The sequence below is a fragment of the Lactuca saligna genome, chromosome 5 (genome assembly GCF_052625555.1).
Source record: "Lactuca saligna cultivar CGN05327 chromosome 5, ASM5262555v1, whole genome shotgun sequence".
Lineage (NCBI taxonomy): Eukaryota > Viridiplantae > Streptophyta > Magnoliopsida > Asterales > Asteraceae > Lactuca > Lactuca saligna.
In genome coordinates, this window is record NC_136421.1 from 256,412,468 (window position 1) to 256,430,708 (window position 18,241).

An 18,241-nucleotide genomic window follows, 5' to 3' on the forward strand; every position below is an offset into this window, starting at 1 on the left:
GTCGAGCAGGGCCCGATACCAGGCTTCGGTTAGATACGCGGGGGGGGGGGGGGGGGGGGGGTGGGGGGGTGCTCGATGTAGCGGGCAAGGCTCAATGTTATGTTATTATGTAATTATATAATTATGTGTATGGTATGTGGTAGTTTGGGGAGACTCACTAAACTTCATGCTTATAGTTTTCAGTTTTGGTTTCAGCTACTTCCAGTAGCAAGGGAAAGAACTCAGGGTGACTGCAGTGCACACACCATTTGTTTAGTCTTGGATGTTTTTACTCTGATATATTTATTAGATGATTATGATGTTTTGAGAAACAATGACTTATGATTTTATGTGATGATTTGATTACTATGGTTTTATTAATGATTTAAAACGAAATTTTTGGATCGTAGTTTTGAGATGTTTCACCGGAAAAATCATGTTTTGGTCGGAAAAAACAATTTACACAGGCAAAACCTACTGTACCCAGTCATAATGGTATTTTTTTTGGACAGTTTCAACAAATTCAATGGTATATTAAACACAAAAATAAGTTTAGTGATTAAATGTGTACAAAAATCAAAGTTGGTTATCCATACATGTGATTATCCCTCAACGAAAACCAAAGTTGGTTATCCTTACAACAACCTCACGTAGCTAGCAAAATCATAATAAGCATTTCCCACATGTAGCTAATAGAAAACACATCTAGATGCTATAAGTTTGCCTCCTAATTGAAAGAAATTAGAAATTAATACAGATATCATACATAAGCACCCAACTTTCTCACCCAAGCTCTCTTATCCAATTTGTCGACTTGAATATTCAATGATAAAAAAATTAAAAAAAAAAAATTTTTTAAAATTTAAAAAAAAAATTAAAAAAAAAAATAATAATCATTGATATCCACTACCTCCATGTTTCATAATAATTTCGTAAATGTTGGACTCAACTCTTGCATAGAGTACCCCGTAGCTTGTGAATGTATTATTGCAATTGGCTTTCACAACAAACGCATGGCACATGAATCAATTCATGGAACAACTTTGCAAAACATAAACTCTTTTTCATATGTAATCATTCCATTGATATTTCAGTAATTTAAGCTGCATAATGTTAGTTTTTTTCGAAATTAATATATGAATTCATGTGATACGATACTTTGTTTACTAACCAAATCTTCCTGCGCCATTAAAATCATATCACTAAGTTTTTTGAAAATAGCATACACTTTCCTCAAAGCATGAATGCTCAAATTCAAAACAATAATGTTAAAAGAACTTAAAATTTATGTATTGAAAATTGTACATATTAGCTACAAGCACACTTGGTACGAATTATGCTTCCTTTTGAGGCCTCTTCAAATTTCCTCATTTTAACTTCATTAAGAACCTTGGAAGTCCATTCACGAAAATAAGTTGAGTTGTATCCAATTCTACCATTCTTATAGATGGACATACAACGACGATCATCATCAGGGTAGGGACAATGTTCGCCATCTGTGTCCCGCCATGCCCCTTCATATTTCATTCCAGACCAACTGGCTAGCCATTTGTAGACAAATTGACCGACACCGGCTAATTTGAGCCAACCTTTTGGGTAAAACTCCATCACACTACTGTTTCTATCCATTAGGAAGATGTTAGTTAGCTGTGCTCCGTGTGGAGAAACTAATATGTCTGTTAATCCCATCAATTTTATCTGTATTATTCGTTCAAAACCAAAGATTAGATATTTTATACACAAATTTATAAAATATCTAGAGATAGTTATAAAATAACAATGTCTTCCTGAATATAATGCAATTATCCAAGTTTTTCTATTTCTAAAATCTAAACATACAAATATCTGGAGATAGTTATAAAATAACAAATTGGCTTCGTGAATATAGTGCAATTATCTGGTTTTTCTATTTCTAAAATCTAAGCATACATATTTTCAGATTTGAATTTATGGTTATTTTATTTCGATAAATACAAAAATGTGAGATGATTTATGCTAAAGTTTAAAAATCATTTTGTCAATTTTGTATTTATCCCGATATTTAGGAGTAATAAATACATGTCAAAGTGCTTCTTGGTAAAGTTATCTATAAAAAATGTTGAAATTTGTAACAATTTAGAATAAACAATTGGGTTTTTTTTTTTCTTAAAACGAGATAGTTTTAGTGGATGAATATTACCGGGTTGAAAATGATAAGTCTTCATTGACGAACCCTTTTTGAAGTAAGCTTAATTAATTTAAATTAAAATAATGACTGGTAAATTCTGTTATTCCTTCAAATACAATCAAAGGTATATTTACAATATTTATTTTACATTATTAATTATATATTTTAATTATTAGATAAAAACCAACATATGCTTGTTGGATTTTTATATATAGTTTTTTGCCGTTCAAAAATAAATAAGGAAAGATATCTATAAATCGCGAATTAACTCACGTATAAATGTATAATCTTATATATCATTTTTTTTTTTACTTTTACTCAATTATGTTGTTTCTAAAATATAATCACGGACATTATAATGTTAGGAATATATTAATCAAAGTTTTTTATTTAAATATTAAAACTTTTATCTAGACAAATAGGAAAAAAAAAAAAAATTAAACCGTTTACACACATACACCCACTACCTACTCTTAAATTTATTAATTTTATTCACAATGTAACTTGAAGTTTTAACTACTTGGAGATAACAATTTTCCACCGCACCTAAACCCTTTTGTATAAATAATAACTTTATATTAAAGTACAATGCGGATGATACAATACGGTATATAAATGCTTATCTAAAACATAAAATTTCAAATATAACCAAAATACTTACTGTAGTGCCAAAAAAAAAAAAAAAAAAGACGGTTTACAAAAATGACCAAAGAGTCCATAGTGAGGACTCGAATTTCATACTGCATGTTCATGCTAACTGTCGAATTTTGGGGATTTTTTTCACAAATTTGCTTAGTTTGCATGCAATATGGTACCTGAATCTACAATATCCTCTCTACAGAGTAGTGATATCTTCTGCGACCTAAACAATATATTTTTTGATAGAAAAAAATTATTCTTGATTTTTTTTTTTTTTTTTTTTTTTTGTGGAATGTAGATTTGTGTAAGCAACGAGATATATAGGCAACAAGATGGAGATTGTGGTGAAATCCAGATTTATGTTTGGAATTATTATTGTAATTTTTTATTTATAGATACGATAGATAAATATAAAACTATAATATTTATCAATACCTTCATTTGTTAACTTTTCAGATAAACATAAAACTACAATATAAGTATAAGTAGATTAAATAAATGGTCCATCTTCTTTTCTTGGGGTGCATATAGAATTTCCCATGTATATTGTATGTTGATCCAACTTTTGAAAATTGATCTGTGGTTATAGTTTCAAAAACGTTGTGGCTGTTGGAAGTATTAGGGTTTATGTTGGAGATTCGAATACCTTTTGGATCGTGTAAATACTTTCCAAACTGATATTTCTATCATATTCCTGAGTTGCAAGAAATTCAGCCTAGGATAATTTAAAATGACACTTACGAATCTAGGGACAAAAAATCGTAAGCTAAATTGCTAAAATGATTCTATCTTCGTCTGAATAAAAGAGAGCTAATGATTGCGTATTTCTTCTCAAAGAGAAGAGTCGTTTATATAATAAACGGATTTAGGGTTTGCCTCTTAGGGTTAACCGTCATTGGTTGCTTTAGAAGCAAGTTAGGAAATCCAGAATTTAATGAGGAAATCAAGGGTTTTCAAAACTAATGAATTTCGTTAGTTTTTACCATAATCACCTTAATAATTCGATTTTCCCACTATGGTCCCATATGTAAAATTCGGAGACCTTTTGGGGCGCTGCCCCAAACCCAACGGGACCCTAACCAGGGGCTCTGCCCCTTAAACCCCCTAGGGGTGCTACCCCTAGACCCCGCTAAAGGGGCGTTGCCCCTTTTGAAACCCTAGATGCTGCCCTGGACCCCCGACTTGTCGTCGAATCGACTTCTAATTCGATCTTATACTTGCGTGCACTCTGCACAAACCCGTACATATATTATAGTACAAATTATTAAGCCCCTTAACTCACATGTTAGTTCCAATTACATAAAATAACATGGTGACAACAATGGTTTTGGTTCTTGATTTATTTTAAAAGAGAAATTAAATATTCTTCTACATTTTTTTACTACTTATCTTCATACCAATGTGAAATAATAGCAAATCTCATATTTTGATAAAATTAATTATATTTTTTGACATTGTCATCATTCAAACGGATAGAAATATAATTAAGAAGAAAGTATAAAGATATTTAATTTTTCATTTGAAAAGACTGTTTTAACCTTTATTTTATATATTATTTTCTATTACTTATTAATTGTAATAGAAACTTTTGAAATTCTCACACATCCAACTCAACATATCGTCTATATGTCCAAATAGTTGTCCTTTTTACTCTGCGTTCCTACTATTGCCATGATTCATACCACCATGGAGGCGTTAAAGTGAGCAAAGTGGGCAGCTGCACAGAGCTTAATTTTTTTTATTATATATATTTATTTAAAAGTAAAAACGTATAATCACGATAAGGATCTTTTTTTTTCTGGTTCATATTGGGCCTTTGAAAATATTTAATTCATCGGGTCCGACCATACATACCACTGCCTCCTTCTATCTATTTCTCCTCCAACACTCACTCATCGACAACCTAAATCCAGTAGTCTTTTGTAGGATGGGTAGGATGAGATGGGCCCTTTTTTAGTTTTATATTATTTGTAACTGTAAATTAGGTAAAATATATATTACAAATGGTAAAGTAGTTTTCTTATATAGATTAAGAGCCAAGGTTCTAAAAAACTCGTCATGGCTTCTTCATAGCACGTCATGGCTTGTATATGTCTTCACGTTTTAACAACATATCGTCTTAATCGTATATGTATATAAAAGTAAATTATAGTATAATGCATACACACACACACACACACACATATATATATATATATATATATATAGAGAGAGAGAGAGAGGGAGAGGGAGACAGACAGACAGAGAGAGAGAGAAAGAATCATTAATTATATACAAAATTGTTTCCCTAAGTCACACCTTACAAACGACATGACATACCATGACTTGTAAAGCCTGAGGCTTGATATTGTCTCCAAGTCACGCCTAACGTTATTTGGAACATTGCTAAGAACTAATACTATTATTTTTTGAAACATAAGGAAAGTATGTGATTATGACCAAATATATAAACTATTTAAGTGATTATATATATATATATATATATATATATATATATATATATATATATATATATATAGTACAATTATTATATTCGTTAACAATTATAATTTATTTGTTGATGTATCAATGGATTATAAGAATGTTGTTATTTTAATAATATTAGATAATTGCAAAAAACTAATGTGATATATCTAAAGTAATATGCTATAAAGTGTGGTGCTAATACACCATGTGTTATGCTAACGTGGAGGGTGTTATAATCTATGAACACCACCTTATATTAAGCCTATATGACGTTTATTGATTGTGGAGTGACTAAAGAACCTCAAAACAATTTCTCTTTTTCATTGTTTTGTTTTCTTTCTCTCTATGTTAATATTGTTTTAAATTAAAATAACTAAGTGTTTCGGAAGGTAAAATACTAGAGTGGTAGGTATTTTCTAGAGTAAATTGTGTGAAATGGCGATAAAAAAAAAACTTTTGTGTGAAGGTGTTATATACAAGGAGGAACACAATAGGTGTCTCGATATGGTAGGGGTGGTTTTGAACTAATGTCCAAGAGGTGCATTATCAAAGCAACTTCAAAAATAGAACTAGAAATTTTAGAAGCGTCTTCGATGGTTTGAGAGATAGCGGAGGCAATGAAATCCTTAAGAAACATAGGGTTTGCTAGCATTTTGCCAAATGTATCCTTTTTATGTCTAACACACATTATTGATACTTTGGATATGGAAAAATTGTATATTGGTGCGAGAAACTATAAGACCACAAAGATTAATATATTTCATTTTGAGGTTGAAATCTTCAACACGGTGGTGGATATGTAAATAACAAAATATTGTGACCGATTTAGTAAAACAACCATCCAACTACTAGAATACATGGGTGCTTTGAGCCATTGTGATTCATTTTCACAATTTGACAAATCAAAGTTGTTGAAGTTGGGTAAATTGTACAAGTATGATTTTGATGATTCATATTCGATAAACCTTGAAGGACAACTTGAAATATTTTATTACTCTTCGATCAAAGATGAGCGCTTCACTAGTTTGAAAGGAATTTTCGAACTTTCTCGTTTGATGGTTAGTACGCGGAAACACCGGTCTTATCGTTTGGTTTACTTTGATATTACCCAAAATGACTGTAAGTGTAGAAAGATGTTTTTCGAAGATGAAGCTCTTGAAAACCGACTTGTGTAACAAAATTGACTATGATTTTTTGAAAAACATGTTATTTTACTATGTTGAGACCGAAACACTTGTGAAAGTTGAAAATGAAAAAGTAATTGAGCGGTTTTAAAAGATAACGACACAAAGAGTATAAATTCAAATTGTAATATATCGTTGTTATGTTTTTAACTTTTTATGTAATGAATTGTTTTTTTATTAGACATAATGAAAATTTTTTTGGTTTTATATTATGTTTGGTTGGAAAAAAAAAATTCACTACTATCAATTATTATGTGCAAATCTTTATATCCTTAAAATCCGTCGGAAACCACCGCTGTTGGAAATCTATTGTAAAGTCCTAATAAGTATAAATCTAGTGTAATTCTGCCGGTGAAATCTATTTAGTGACGGATTACAAAAACTGTCATCGAAGATAATCTTTATTTGTAATGTGGAAGATAATCTTTATTTGTAATAGTTTTATTTGTAATAGTGAAACCCTTCAAAAAAAAAATTTTGACTAAGGTGGACGACGTTATATCTTGCTGCATGTCATATATTTCTAACAATGTGCTTTTTGTTAACGTGCTTTTTGTTTTAAAATTTCGAATTGTATTTTTCGCTAACAAATATTCATGTAATCGATAATCATTTTTCTGAGGTTAATTAAAATAGACATTTTATACTAACCTGTTCACAGATGGTAAGATTACTGGAATACGCCACCCTCAAACGGCAGTTCTCCACCTTCTCACACTCCCTTTTGAAAATCTCCACCACCGCCGTCTCATTTCTAAACGATCTCGGCCCTGTCCTCATCAACAACGTCAACCCAATCTCGCCGTCGGTACGATCCACTTCAGCACCACACATCATCCTCGCCTTGCATCGAATCAGATCATAAACCTCCATCCTCCTCTCCCTCGACATCCCTCCTTCGTTATGCCTCATCACCACCGCCTCCTCATAACAAAACGTCGACTGCTCGTCGCCGCCGTCATCGAACTTCTCAATGTTCATTTCCCCACCGAACGTCGCATCCATAAGCGTATTCAACCACGGGCTCATTCCAGTCCGAACCTCACCCCAGTGATATAAAATCCACCGACTGGGCAATGCGCAATCGTTTTTCAGATGCCACGCAACGAACGGGAAAAGGGAAGATAATCCGTGCCAGATGTTACTGAAATCGTAGTGGTTGTAGGATACGAACGTCCGGCCGGTGACGAGGGTGGCGTTTTTGGGTAGGAATCCAGGGTATGCTAGTGCATAGTAGTTCCATGATCCGTCGTGATTGTCGTGACCTTTGATGCAGAGAATCCGGCCATCGGATGACTTTGAAGGGAATTGTTGGTATTGGACTTCACCTTCTTCATGTGTGTCGTAGAGCGAGCTCATGAACCATGTGTGGCCCACGAGGGCGGCGTTTGAGAACCGGAGGTCTTTCAATGGAAGGAAAGTAACGGATTCTCGAAGCTTATCGCCCATGGATTCGAGATCTGGAGCGCATGATGAAGGAGAGTCGTCGTTGGTTGTCAGTTTTTCTTGCCAGTTATGGAGGAAGGCAAGGGTGTTGGGTGAAGATGGTAATGGAGTTTGGAGGATTTGAATGTGGAAGACGACGAAAAGGGTAACGCAGATTGAGCAAAGGTAGACAGAGAGTTTTGGCGAGAAGAAAGATGAGCAGCTGGGGGCGACGGCGGTGGCGCGTGGTGACTGTTTGTGGTGGTATGGCATTTCTATGTTTGGGGTGGTGGAATTTTGATGGGGAGAGGGCACTGCGGTCATTGTAAGGAGATTGAGTATGAGTTTGCAATTAGAATTTAAGGAAATAGAAAAATATTTAATAAAATAATTTCATTCACAATGGATTGCAAAAGAAGTGTTTTTATATATAAAGAAGAGAAGTAGAAGTGTTTTAATGCTATCAACTTGTTAAAAAAATCATTTTTTTATTTATAATTTATAGTTAAGAAATGTTTTGAAATATTATTTACTTTTTTAATTTCTTTAATAATCGTGCTCATTGTGGTTTTTGAGTAGTTTTTGACCAACAAGTTGTTGGGTATTTAGGCATAAAAGCATTATACAAGAAATACAAATATAACAAAATGTGGGAAAAGGTACAATTCCATTACCATATGAAGCCACCCTCATAATTTCCACACCTTTACCGCTTTACGTACAATGATTCGAATGGTTAACTAATATATATATATATATATATATATATATATATATATATATATATATATATATATATATATATATATATATATATATATATATATATATATATATATATATATATATATATAATGGGTTTTTATGCCGTTTAAAAATAAAAGGTTTTAAATTGTAAATCAAAACAAAAATCTAGGACTAAAATAAAATTAGTTATAACATTGTTTGAGATACAAAAGTTAAGACTAAAATGAAATTAGTTATGACATTGTTTGAGATACAAACGTGTAGTAGTATAGTTCTGAGACGATGATGAAGGGTATCTTTCTAATTTGATTTATTGAATATATAATATTAATTTATAATCCGTGTGAGCAATCATTACAAAATTAATTACATTTTTATAATACAAATTCAAGATTATTAATCAATTATTTTAAATAATTTTTTAATTAAGAGATATTTTTTAATTATATAAAATTATAATCGTTGATTTAAGTAAATACATAACCTTATAATCTGTATTAATTTTATTTTGATTTTTATTCAAATGTTATTAATTTAATACAATTAGAGTGAAAATTTTAAATTTTGAATTTTGAAAAAGAAAATCAATAGGTTGACAAGTGATATAATATTAATTAAAATGCCTAATAACATGATAAATATCAAAATAAAAATAAATTTATTCTTTTATTGAAATAAGGAGAAAAAAATATTACATGAAAAAAGTATATTATATATTGCAAAGATTTTTCACTCTGGATATTTGAAAATAAAATCCAAAATATGTGCATGCATTAATTATAAGGGAGGGTTGTAAATTACTTGCGAAGGGTTGGCATAACGTATGCAAGAACTCTCGCAATTTTAGGATTCTTTTTTAAGTTGAAGCAAGCTAATTAAAAAAGGCTCCAAATCTCTATAAATTAAATATTCTTTTTGTTTGTTAATAATTCTTTCTGTTGACTAAATATATAATAAAAGAATAGGTTTTATAAGTAAAATATAAAAGATGGTAACTTACGTATTTTTAAATACGATGCATATAGGATCCGGAATACAGTCCTCATGGTGGCTCTTCGGGGATGAATATGATATGGAAAAGAAATAAATGAAATACTTCTTAATTTTTGGAAAGAAAATATGGATTAAATACTCTTAAATTATTCGTTGATACTTTTAAACTCTCTATGGTATTCTTATTATATTTTTTAACTTAACTATCATCAAATCTTCGTAACTTACCTGGTAACAACTGTCAACTAACACAAATCCATTAAGAATAAAAAGTGAACCATGAATGATGGTTTAAATAAAAAACCTGTGAATACAAATTATCTATTTAAAATATCATTCAAAGTTTACTTTTCACTCTCTATGAATTTGTGCTAGGTGATGGTTGTTACCATGTAAAGTATGAAGGTTGGATGAGAGTATGAGTATGGGAAGTTTGGTTCGGTCATTTGACAAAACAGAATAATAACCATTATAATTGGTTAATGTATTTTAATTGGCACCGGGTAGAGATTAGTATTGGTTTAGTCGGTTAATGGTTAATATCAGTTAAACATAATGATCCAAAATGACATAAAATAAATATATTTTTATATAAAATTTAAAAAACATAGAATCCGTTGCTATAAAAAAAATGAATGATTGTGTATATTGTGACAACCCGTTATTTCTTTTTAATAAAATTCTAAACTACAAGTGTGATCCTTTAACATATATGCAAGATTATTGAGGAAACATGTTGGAATAAGGTAGTATAAACTTCATACATAACATAAAATTATTCCTAAACAAATCAAACTTATATTAATTCAAAGTTAAGGGGTTATACTTAAATAAATGAAAGGTTTAAATTGGGTAGGAAGTGTTTACGCTTTTGGGATTCAAAACCCAAAACCCAAACTGTAAACACCTTAATGAATCAAGGTAAAACCATAAACACCATTAAGGGTCTAAAACAAATCCGAAAACACCCTTCTAAAAGCATCAAATCTGAAAACACTTTACACATTGACCAACAACCGTGAACACCCCTTCCTTGGTTGACTTTTGGGGTGAAAACTCAATAAGGAGCCCATTAGGATCCGAAAACCTAAGTCATGGCCCAATCGCAATCCGTAAACACCCCTTAAATATAAGTGTTCTCGGCGTAAACACTTTCATTTATCTCATTTGCATCCGTGAACTCTCTCAAAATCCTCTCAGTATTCACCCATGAACCTTCAAATCTTTATATGATTTCACCAGAATCTTCAAATCTTCATATTTCCTATCAAGAACATTCAAAGTCATCTTCAAATCTTTATAAGTATTTAAGATCCAACAGTAAACCCCATTCCCTCCAACCGAAAACCCTTATTTTCCATCCAAAAACTCCATTTCCACATTTCCAACATTTCAATTAATTTCCAATTTAATTGTAAGTCTTCCCTATAATTAATTTTTATTATTTAACACATTATTTAAATTAATATACTTATTAATTTAAATACGATGTCGAATATAATTATTATAGGGTAATGTCATTCACTCGTACAACAACTCGAGGATCCCGCTTTGTTATCCCAAACTCAAACGCATATACAATGTGAGTTCATACCCCTACATTTTCAATGCTTTTAATATTTTTAGGGGGGGGGGGGGGGATACAATTTGTGTTTATACAAACACTTTTAAACCTTTACAATTGTTTCAAAAAGAGCATTCGATACACGTCTAAAAATATTTTATATTTTTTAACCTTTTTGTAATATATCGAGCATAAGGGTATTTTACTTTCATACGATTAGATTGCAAATGTTTTCGGTACATCACAAAACATTACGAACAAACTATAATTGATATAGATTGGGAATCTCTACACTATTTTGCTAAGTACAATACACAAAATCAAAAAATTTATTCAAACTAAAGTAGGTATAGTTTGGGAAAGACGACTCTAATACATTGGTACAAGAACACACTACTAAATAATTATTTAAATATAATTATTTTATATTACAAGTACGTTGCTACAAGGTATTAAGAATCTCCAAATAGGAACTTAATAGAGTTAGATACTGGATTACCTGAAGTAGAGTCAAACCCTTTTTGACTTTACCATCCTTATGATCTTTCAGGTAAAATGGGAAGCTTTGCAACCACTGTCCCTTCTCTTGGCAATAGAAACATATTGACTCTTTGGTAATGGGACTTGTTGGATTAGTGTCTAAGTCCATAACTATTTTGGTATGTACTTGACCCGATGGTGCATGGTCCTTTTGGGTTGCCTTCACCAAAGCAACTTGATAGGATGAATTATGGAGAGTAAGGATTAAATATGATTTATTAATATATTATGGGAATAATATATTAAAGGAGAAATCATATTGTTTAATTAATATTAGTCAATAATTAATTGGTAATTAGTTTTGTGACTAAAAGAGATTAATTAAACTTAAGGGACTGGAATTGTAATTATAGGACAATTGCAATTTGGGCCATGGATTGCCTTATATTAAGGGATGGACGAATTCTAAATGGGAAACCCATAAGGAAATCGTCCATGGGCTTAATTAAAGGAGTCTATGGGTTACTTAGGGCTTAAGCATCCAAATTAGGGTTTCCTTGTTAGATAACCCTAATAGCCCAACTATATAAAGACCCTTAAGGCTCAAAAACGTGGCTAATGTTCTTGTAAGGGTTTACACACGTTTTTGGCAGCCTCCATCCTCTCTCCTCTTCATCCTCTTGCTTATGGTGTTTGTGAACCATTAGAGGAGTGACACTTGTGACTCTAAGCCTTCCAAAGTCAATTCAAGGAGGAATTGGGATTGTTATTGCTACATAACAATCAAGGTATGATCTTAAACCTAATTACATATTAATATGATTACTTGTATGCTAGAATTAGGGTTTATAGTCTTGGATTCAAAGCATGTACAATAGAGAAACCTAGATCCAAGCATTAGGGTTTGTATGAGCACATAGGATGTCTTATGACCAAAACCCATCAGTGGTATCAGAGACTAGCTTGGTTTCAATTGTATTGATGCATTGTATAACTGGAAAATCGTTTTTTGGGCTTTATGGCTGCTCAACTCGGCGAGTAGACCTCAACTCGGCGAGTACAGTGTGGTACTCGGCGAGTTCGAGCGTCAGATAATGCTTATCTCGGGATTTCTTGCTGTTTTTGCATTTGGATAGTTACCTTATCATGTTAGATCAATATAAATCCGATTTTATGATATATATGACTATATTCTTGATCTAATTAAAGATAATTATCAATTAACAAGATAATTGTTTCCTTATAAGATAATTAATTAATTATTTTGAGTAAATTGATAAATTGTTTTGCAAGAAATCATTAAATAAATCAAATATGGATAATTATGTGATTAAATGTTAATTTAAAATTATTTGTTATGTGATCCTTGTTGTTATGAAAGGTTTCATATTTTCCCCTTTAGGTTTTATAGTTTAAATTTGAACCCAAAGGTTTTGAAGTTTTGAAATTTAAATAGTTAAAACCCTAATGTTTTGAAAAAGGTTTCAAAACTTGCCATCAAGTTTTGGAATTTAAAAGTTGATTAAAAGTTTAATTAGAAATGTTAAATTCTAAAACTCTGGTAATGTTTTGAAATGTTCAAATCACACCCTTATGGTTTTATTAAGGAGTATAATTAAAAGAGGTTTAATAAATCCATAAAAGTTTAGGTTAACCATTTAATTGAATTAAAAGTGTAATTGTTAAAGTTAACCATATAGTATTTTAAAAGTATAAAATACACCCTATACTATATATAACATTAAAAGTCTAACATTATATATGTGTATGAGTAAAAGTCAGTCTTACCGTTAGTAGGCCTCATTCACGAAGCTGGTCTATAAGGGGTGTTTAAGGAAATTGCCTATAAAATGGCGATTGAATGGGTATCCACTCTTACCCACCGCACTCTTGACTAGTGGAGGGTCGTTAGCCGAACAGGTAGGATAGGACGAAACCTTCCATTATAAGTATAATGAAATACAAAGTAACTAAATGTTTTTCAAATTCCCAATCTTAGTTACTTAGGCAAAAGTGAATTGATGCAATTCCATGAAATTACACTTTGTGCCCTTGCGAAGACGTTAGTGGAGCGTGTGTGGTTTACCAGCACACTAAATGGTTCTAAGCAAAGGTAGCAAAGGGTGACTCAATGTTTATCATAGTTCGGTGGAGCGTGTGTGGTTTACCGGCACATCGAATAGGTGATTGTAACATGTGAGGGCACCATGTACTTTGCATGGTTATTCACACCCGCTTTGTGATCATCGGCATCCCAGTCACAAACAAGAGGGGCATATCAAGATTTAAACATGCCATTGAAATGTTCAATGAATCTCAAAGGATCTAGGAGTTTTCATAGATTTTAAAACTTAAATTTCTTTTTCGTTTTTCATGGTGGAAATTAGTGAATCGTCATTCACTTACCTTCAAATGTTCTGCAATTTGGGTTACGGCATCCCTCTCCCGAGTTGTAGAATATTGTGTTGGGTCCTAGCCTTGGAATTTCATTTGGGTGATTTACCAAGGACTCAATCAATCAACTAACTTGAATTCTTTTTTTCTCCCGATGTCAAAGTTCGACAACTATGGTCTTCTCAATCCCGTGGAACAAGCATGAAGATGATATTCCACGATTCGATCGAGGAACAAGAGATCATGCTTCACTTCCTCCTCCTCCTCCAATTATTCTCCCTAACCCACAAGTTCAAAGGCTTGAAAAGTTCAAGATCACTCAAGCCCTTTTGGCAAGTAAACATAAAGAAGGAAAGTCGGTGTGTGCACACGTCCTAGGGATGAAGTCACACTGTTGGGATTCGTTGTCTGTGAGGAAATGGTTGGGTTCTTCAGTCACTTCCTAACTCACGTAGTGAGTTCGCAAGAGAGTACTATATGATAAACCACGACGTGACCCTTATAGATCTCACCTACATGCTAAATCAACAATGGTTTGGCGCAATAGAAAAACAAAGTTGATTGGTGAATCTGCCTTCAAGACCTCTATGGATATAGACAATGGCAATGAAAGACATGCAATGATCGAAAAGTTTGATCATAAGAGAAAGGCGATGTCTGAAGTAGTTCCATGTGTTGTTCCAAAGGAGTCAATTTGCTTTTATTGCCAAGAGAAGGGGCATTGGAGACGAAGCTGCCCTATTTACCTAAGAGATCTAAGAGATGGGAGAGTCAAAAGTATGACTACGCTTTAGGTAAGAATCCACTATCTAACTCCATTAAGTTCCTATTCATTGATTCTTAATACATGATGTGATAAGATTGCATTTGAATGTTTTGAAGGATCGGTGAAAAGAAAGGAAGCTTGATAAGAGAGCAAGATGAATCTAATCACAAGTGATGGATGTCGATCGCATGGACTTGAAGATTGGATTTTGAGCTTAGATAGTTATGATAGAGTTGTTAGAAATTTTCCTTTTACATAGTTTTCAATAGATTTTGCATTGTAAGGACAAATGGTTTTCCGCTGCTTTTATAAATAAAACAAATTTTGTTTAACTTATTTGTTTACTTCCTTGCAATGAAATTGTTATGAAAATTGATGTTTGCATATTTCTACAACGAATGGATATGATTCTTAGTTATGTTATTTATGGAAATGTCAAGAATTTACCAAATAGGGAGAGTTTCTCATCACCCAAGTTTCAATTGGACAGAAACTTGGAATCATGCAATGTGGATGCACGATGAATGAGAAATTACGTATTTGGAAATTAGACTAATTCATTGACAAAGTGTCAAGTGAAGGACTAGGAGATCAAGTACACAAAGTTGTGTGTTGATCAAGTTCACCATAAGAGTAACAAAGATATTCGTCATGATTTACTAAAGGCTTAGTAAATATGATTACACTTACAAGATTAAGTGTAATTTTGAATTGATTAAAGAGTTTAGATCAATAGTAGAACGAATAAGAAGAATCAAGTAGGCAGAAAGATAAAAGTTTCCCCATTCTAAGAAGAAGGGAGAGTAGCTTTTATGCTTTATGATAAGTCTTAATGATTAAGAACCATATCTCAATTGATCCTCTAAGTGAGTCTTGGTACAATTGTATGTCCAAGAAGAGGAATCAAAGATTGAAGAAATGGTCAAATCAAGAAGTCAATCATACTTCGTTTCAATAACAAGTCTTAAAGTTAAGATTGTGACATGTGAGTGAAAAGTATTAAAGGTTTATAACATTCATCAAATGTGGAAAGTTGTGATGTCTTGGATAAGACAAAAGACCAACTAGGACCAATTTGTGAAGTGTTTTAATAAAAGCTACACTAACTCTTGAATATTTGTTTGTCAAGAAATGTTTTGACAAGAGAATCTTATATATCAAGGAGTCAGTGGGAGTCTTAATAGTCTTGAAAAGTTTCAAGAACAAATCAAATAAACCTTATCGATTATCACTAGCACACGAGTTGAGGTTTACAACCTATCGTGAAGACATTATTTTGTTTCTGTGCCAATCCAATCGAGTTAATTATGCATGTGAGTCCTATGAGTTCTCATTTGAATGCATAAAAGGAAAGGACCTTGATCAATGGAAAGTACATTGATAGGAAAAGGTGAGCTGCTTAACTACTTGGAAGACGTGGTGGGCAGCTGTGCTACCATAAGGCAAGAAATCAAGATTAAAATAAAAGGTTCGGTCCATATGAGTTTGAATTTGTCGTAAACTTTGGTTTTAACAAATTCACATGGATAGGAACAAATACACCATTTAAATCTAAGTGTCATAAGATTTCCTCCTTCATGAAAATGATTGTGAGGAAATGCTTTCACTAAGAAAGATTTTAAGAAGATAGTGATTGTAAAATTGCATTCTCGAATTCAATCATGGTTACGGTATCCCTTTCCATAATTTGAATTGTGAGGTTTGGCAATTAGTCTTAATTTTTTAGACACACATATCAACTATCAAAGGCAAAGGTGTACAAGTTCAAGAAGCCTTGATAAAAGATTATCAAAGCACTAAGTATTAGAAACATGAACTTAAGAAATTCGATAAGTATTGTTTTTCTGAAAGTTAAGATGTTTATGAATACATGTCGAAGCTAGTGGGAGCATAAGTGTTATGTTTTATAATAATCATCATGATAGTGGGAGCATAAATGTTATGAATGTATGATTATTAAGGCAAGTATTGCATAGTTGGCAATATTAATTATAGAAAACAAGAGTCATACTTTGCAAAGTTGTAAGAGTTGAAAGGTTGTTTTGCTATAATTAAGGGAGAGAATATTATGCTTCATTTCAAATCTAAAGGATTAGGTTGTGAAATGTTAATAAACTTAGTCAAGGGTACATAGTGTGTTCTTAAAGTTTTGATTATGATTACGGCATTCCTCTTCACAATTCGAATTTTGAGAACATAGCAAATAAAACACTATGCATTGTGTCCCATACGCTTCGGGTATAGGATCGATTGCAAATGCTTTAATGTTTTGACTAAAATAATTAAACAACTATCAAAGGACAATCCAAAGTTCGACGAGGATTGGTCACTTGTGAGTAGTTGGAAGTATAGTATTGGAAATTATGGAAATGTTTCCATATTGGATGGACAATATCGACATCATTACGAATAGATAAGATTCTATTAAGAAATTAGTTGTCATATGGAAAATATGGAAGTGTGTCCATATTGGGAAATAAATATTGAAAATCTATGACTAGATTAGAAAACTTTATGCAAAAGGATGTTCAAAGGAATGTACTTTGAGTGAGAGACATCGTATCTAAGGAATTGTCTTGTAACAATCTCCGATAGAGGACTTTGTAATATCATTGGCAATAGTCTTTGAGACTTTGGTGCAGTGACATTACAAAAGGATCGTTGCATAAAGTGTTAGAATCTAGTATATTCTATAAGTAACAAGAATTTCTTACACTTAAGAAAAACGGATTTGGAGTTGTGGAATGAGAAGGATTGGAAATGTGTTCAATGTGATCTATTTCACAAAGTAAGAACCATAGGTAAACATTGTGTGCATGCTAGGAGCATGGGACAAGTGTAATAATTCAAGTAAGAAGTTGATTACCCGAAACGACAAATAATGAGTAATCGATATGGCGATAAATAAAATGTGTTTTATTTATGCTCAAAGGTTTGAGGCCATATGGGATTAGTATTATTCTTGCGTTTCATTTTGCATGTTTTGACTTCCAGAATAATTGAGTTTATTAAGAATAATCAAATTATTCAAACGGGCCGCAGTCGTTCATATGTTGGAAGTAGATATGAATGAAGACTGTCGTGAATTGGTGTGTGGATTGTCTAGAAGAGTATTAGACATAAGCAAATGTTTGCTGCAACGTTCATGAGTGCTTATGAATATGATTTGAGCATTGGATTAAACCCACGCTCACTTGGATCACTCCATGAATTGTATTAGGAGTGATTGGTGAGACGATAACATCTTATATTCTTGAAACCGAGATGTGTGAGTTGTATCTTGCGAATCGGTTGCACATTGATAATATGTAAACGCACCAGTAACTTGGTGTTATAAAACATATTGTTGTGTGTAATTCGGTGAGTGAGTGCAAGCGAGCATTGTATCAAAGTTTATCCGTTCCTTTTATCCAAGGTAGGATAAAAGCGATATCTTT

General features: G+C 32.2%; 1 protein-coding gene across 1 annotated transcript; it reads right to left on the reverse strand.

Moving 5' to 3' along the window:
- Positions 1 to 1,142: 1,142 nt before the first annotated feature.
- LOC145047459 (uncharacterized) lies at positions 1,143 to 8,243 on the reverse strand. Its single transcript, XM_078995729.1, has 2 exons — positions 7,087 to 8,243; positions 1,143 to 1,677 (listed from the first exon to the last, which is right to left on the reverse strand). The coding sequence occupies exons 1-2, from the start codon at positions 8,182 to 8,184 to the stop codon at positions 1,288 to 1,290; spliced, it is 1,488 nt and encodes a 495-aa protein (XP_078851855.1). The 5' UTR covers positions 8,185 to 8,243; the 3' UTR covers positions 1,143 to 1,287.
- Positions 8,244 to 18,241: the final 9,998 nt, after the last annotated feature.

Bases quoted from the DNA above. Each gene is read 5' to 3' on its own strand.
- LOC145047459 (XM_078995729.1), bottom strand. From the start codon at position 8,184: ATGACCGCAGTGCCCTCTCCCCATCAAAATTCCACCACCCCAAACATA. The intron at 1,678-7,086 runs GTTAGTATAAAA...CGAATAATACAG, and splicing joins ATCTTACCATCTGTGAACAG to ATAAAATTGATGGGATTAAC.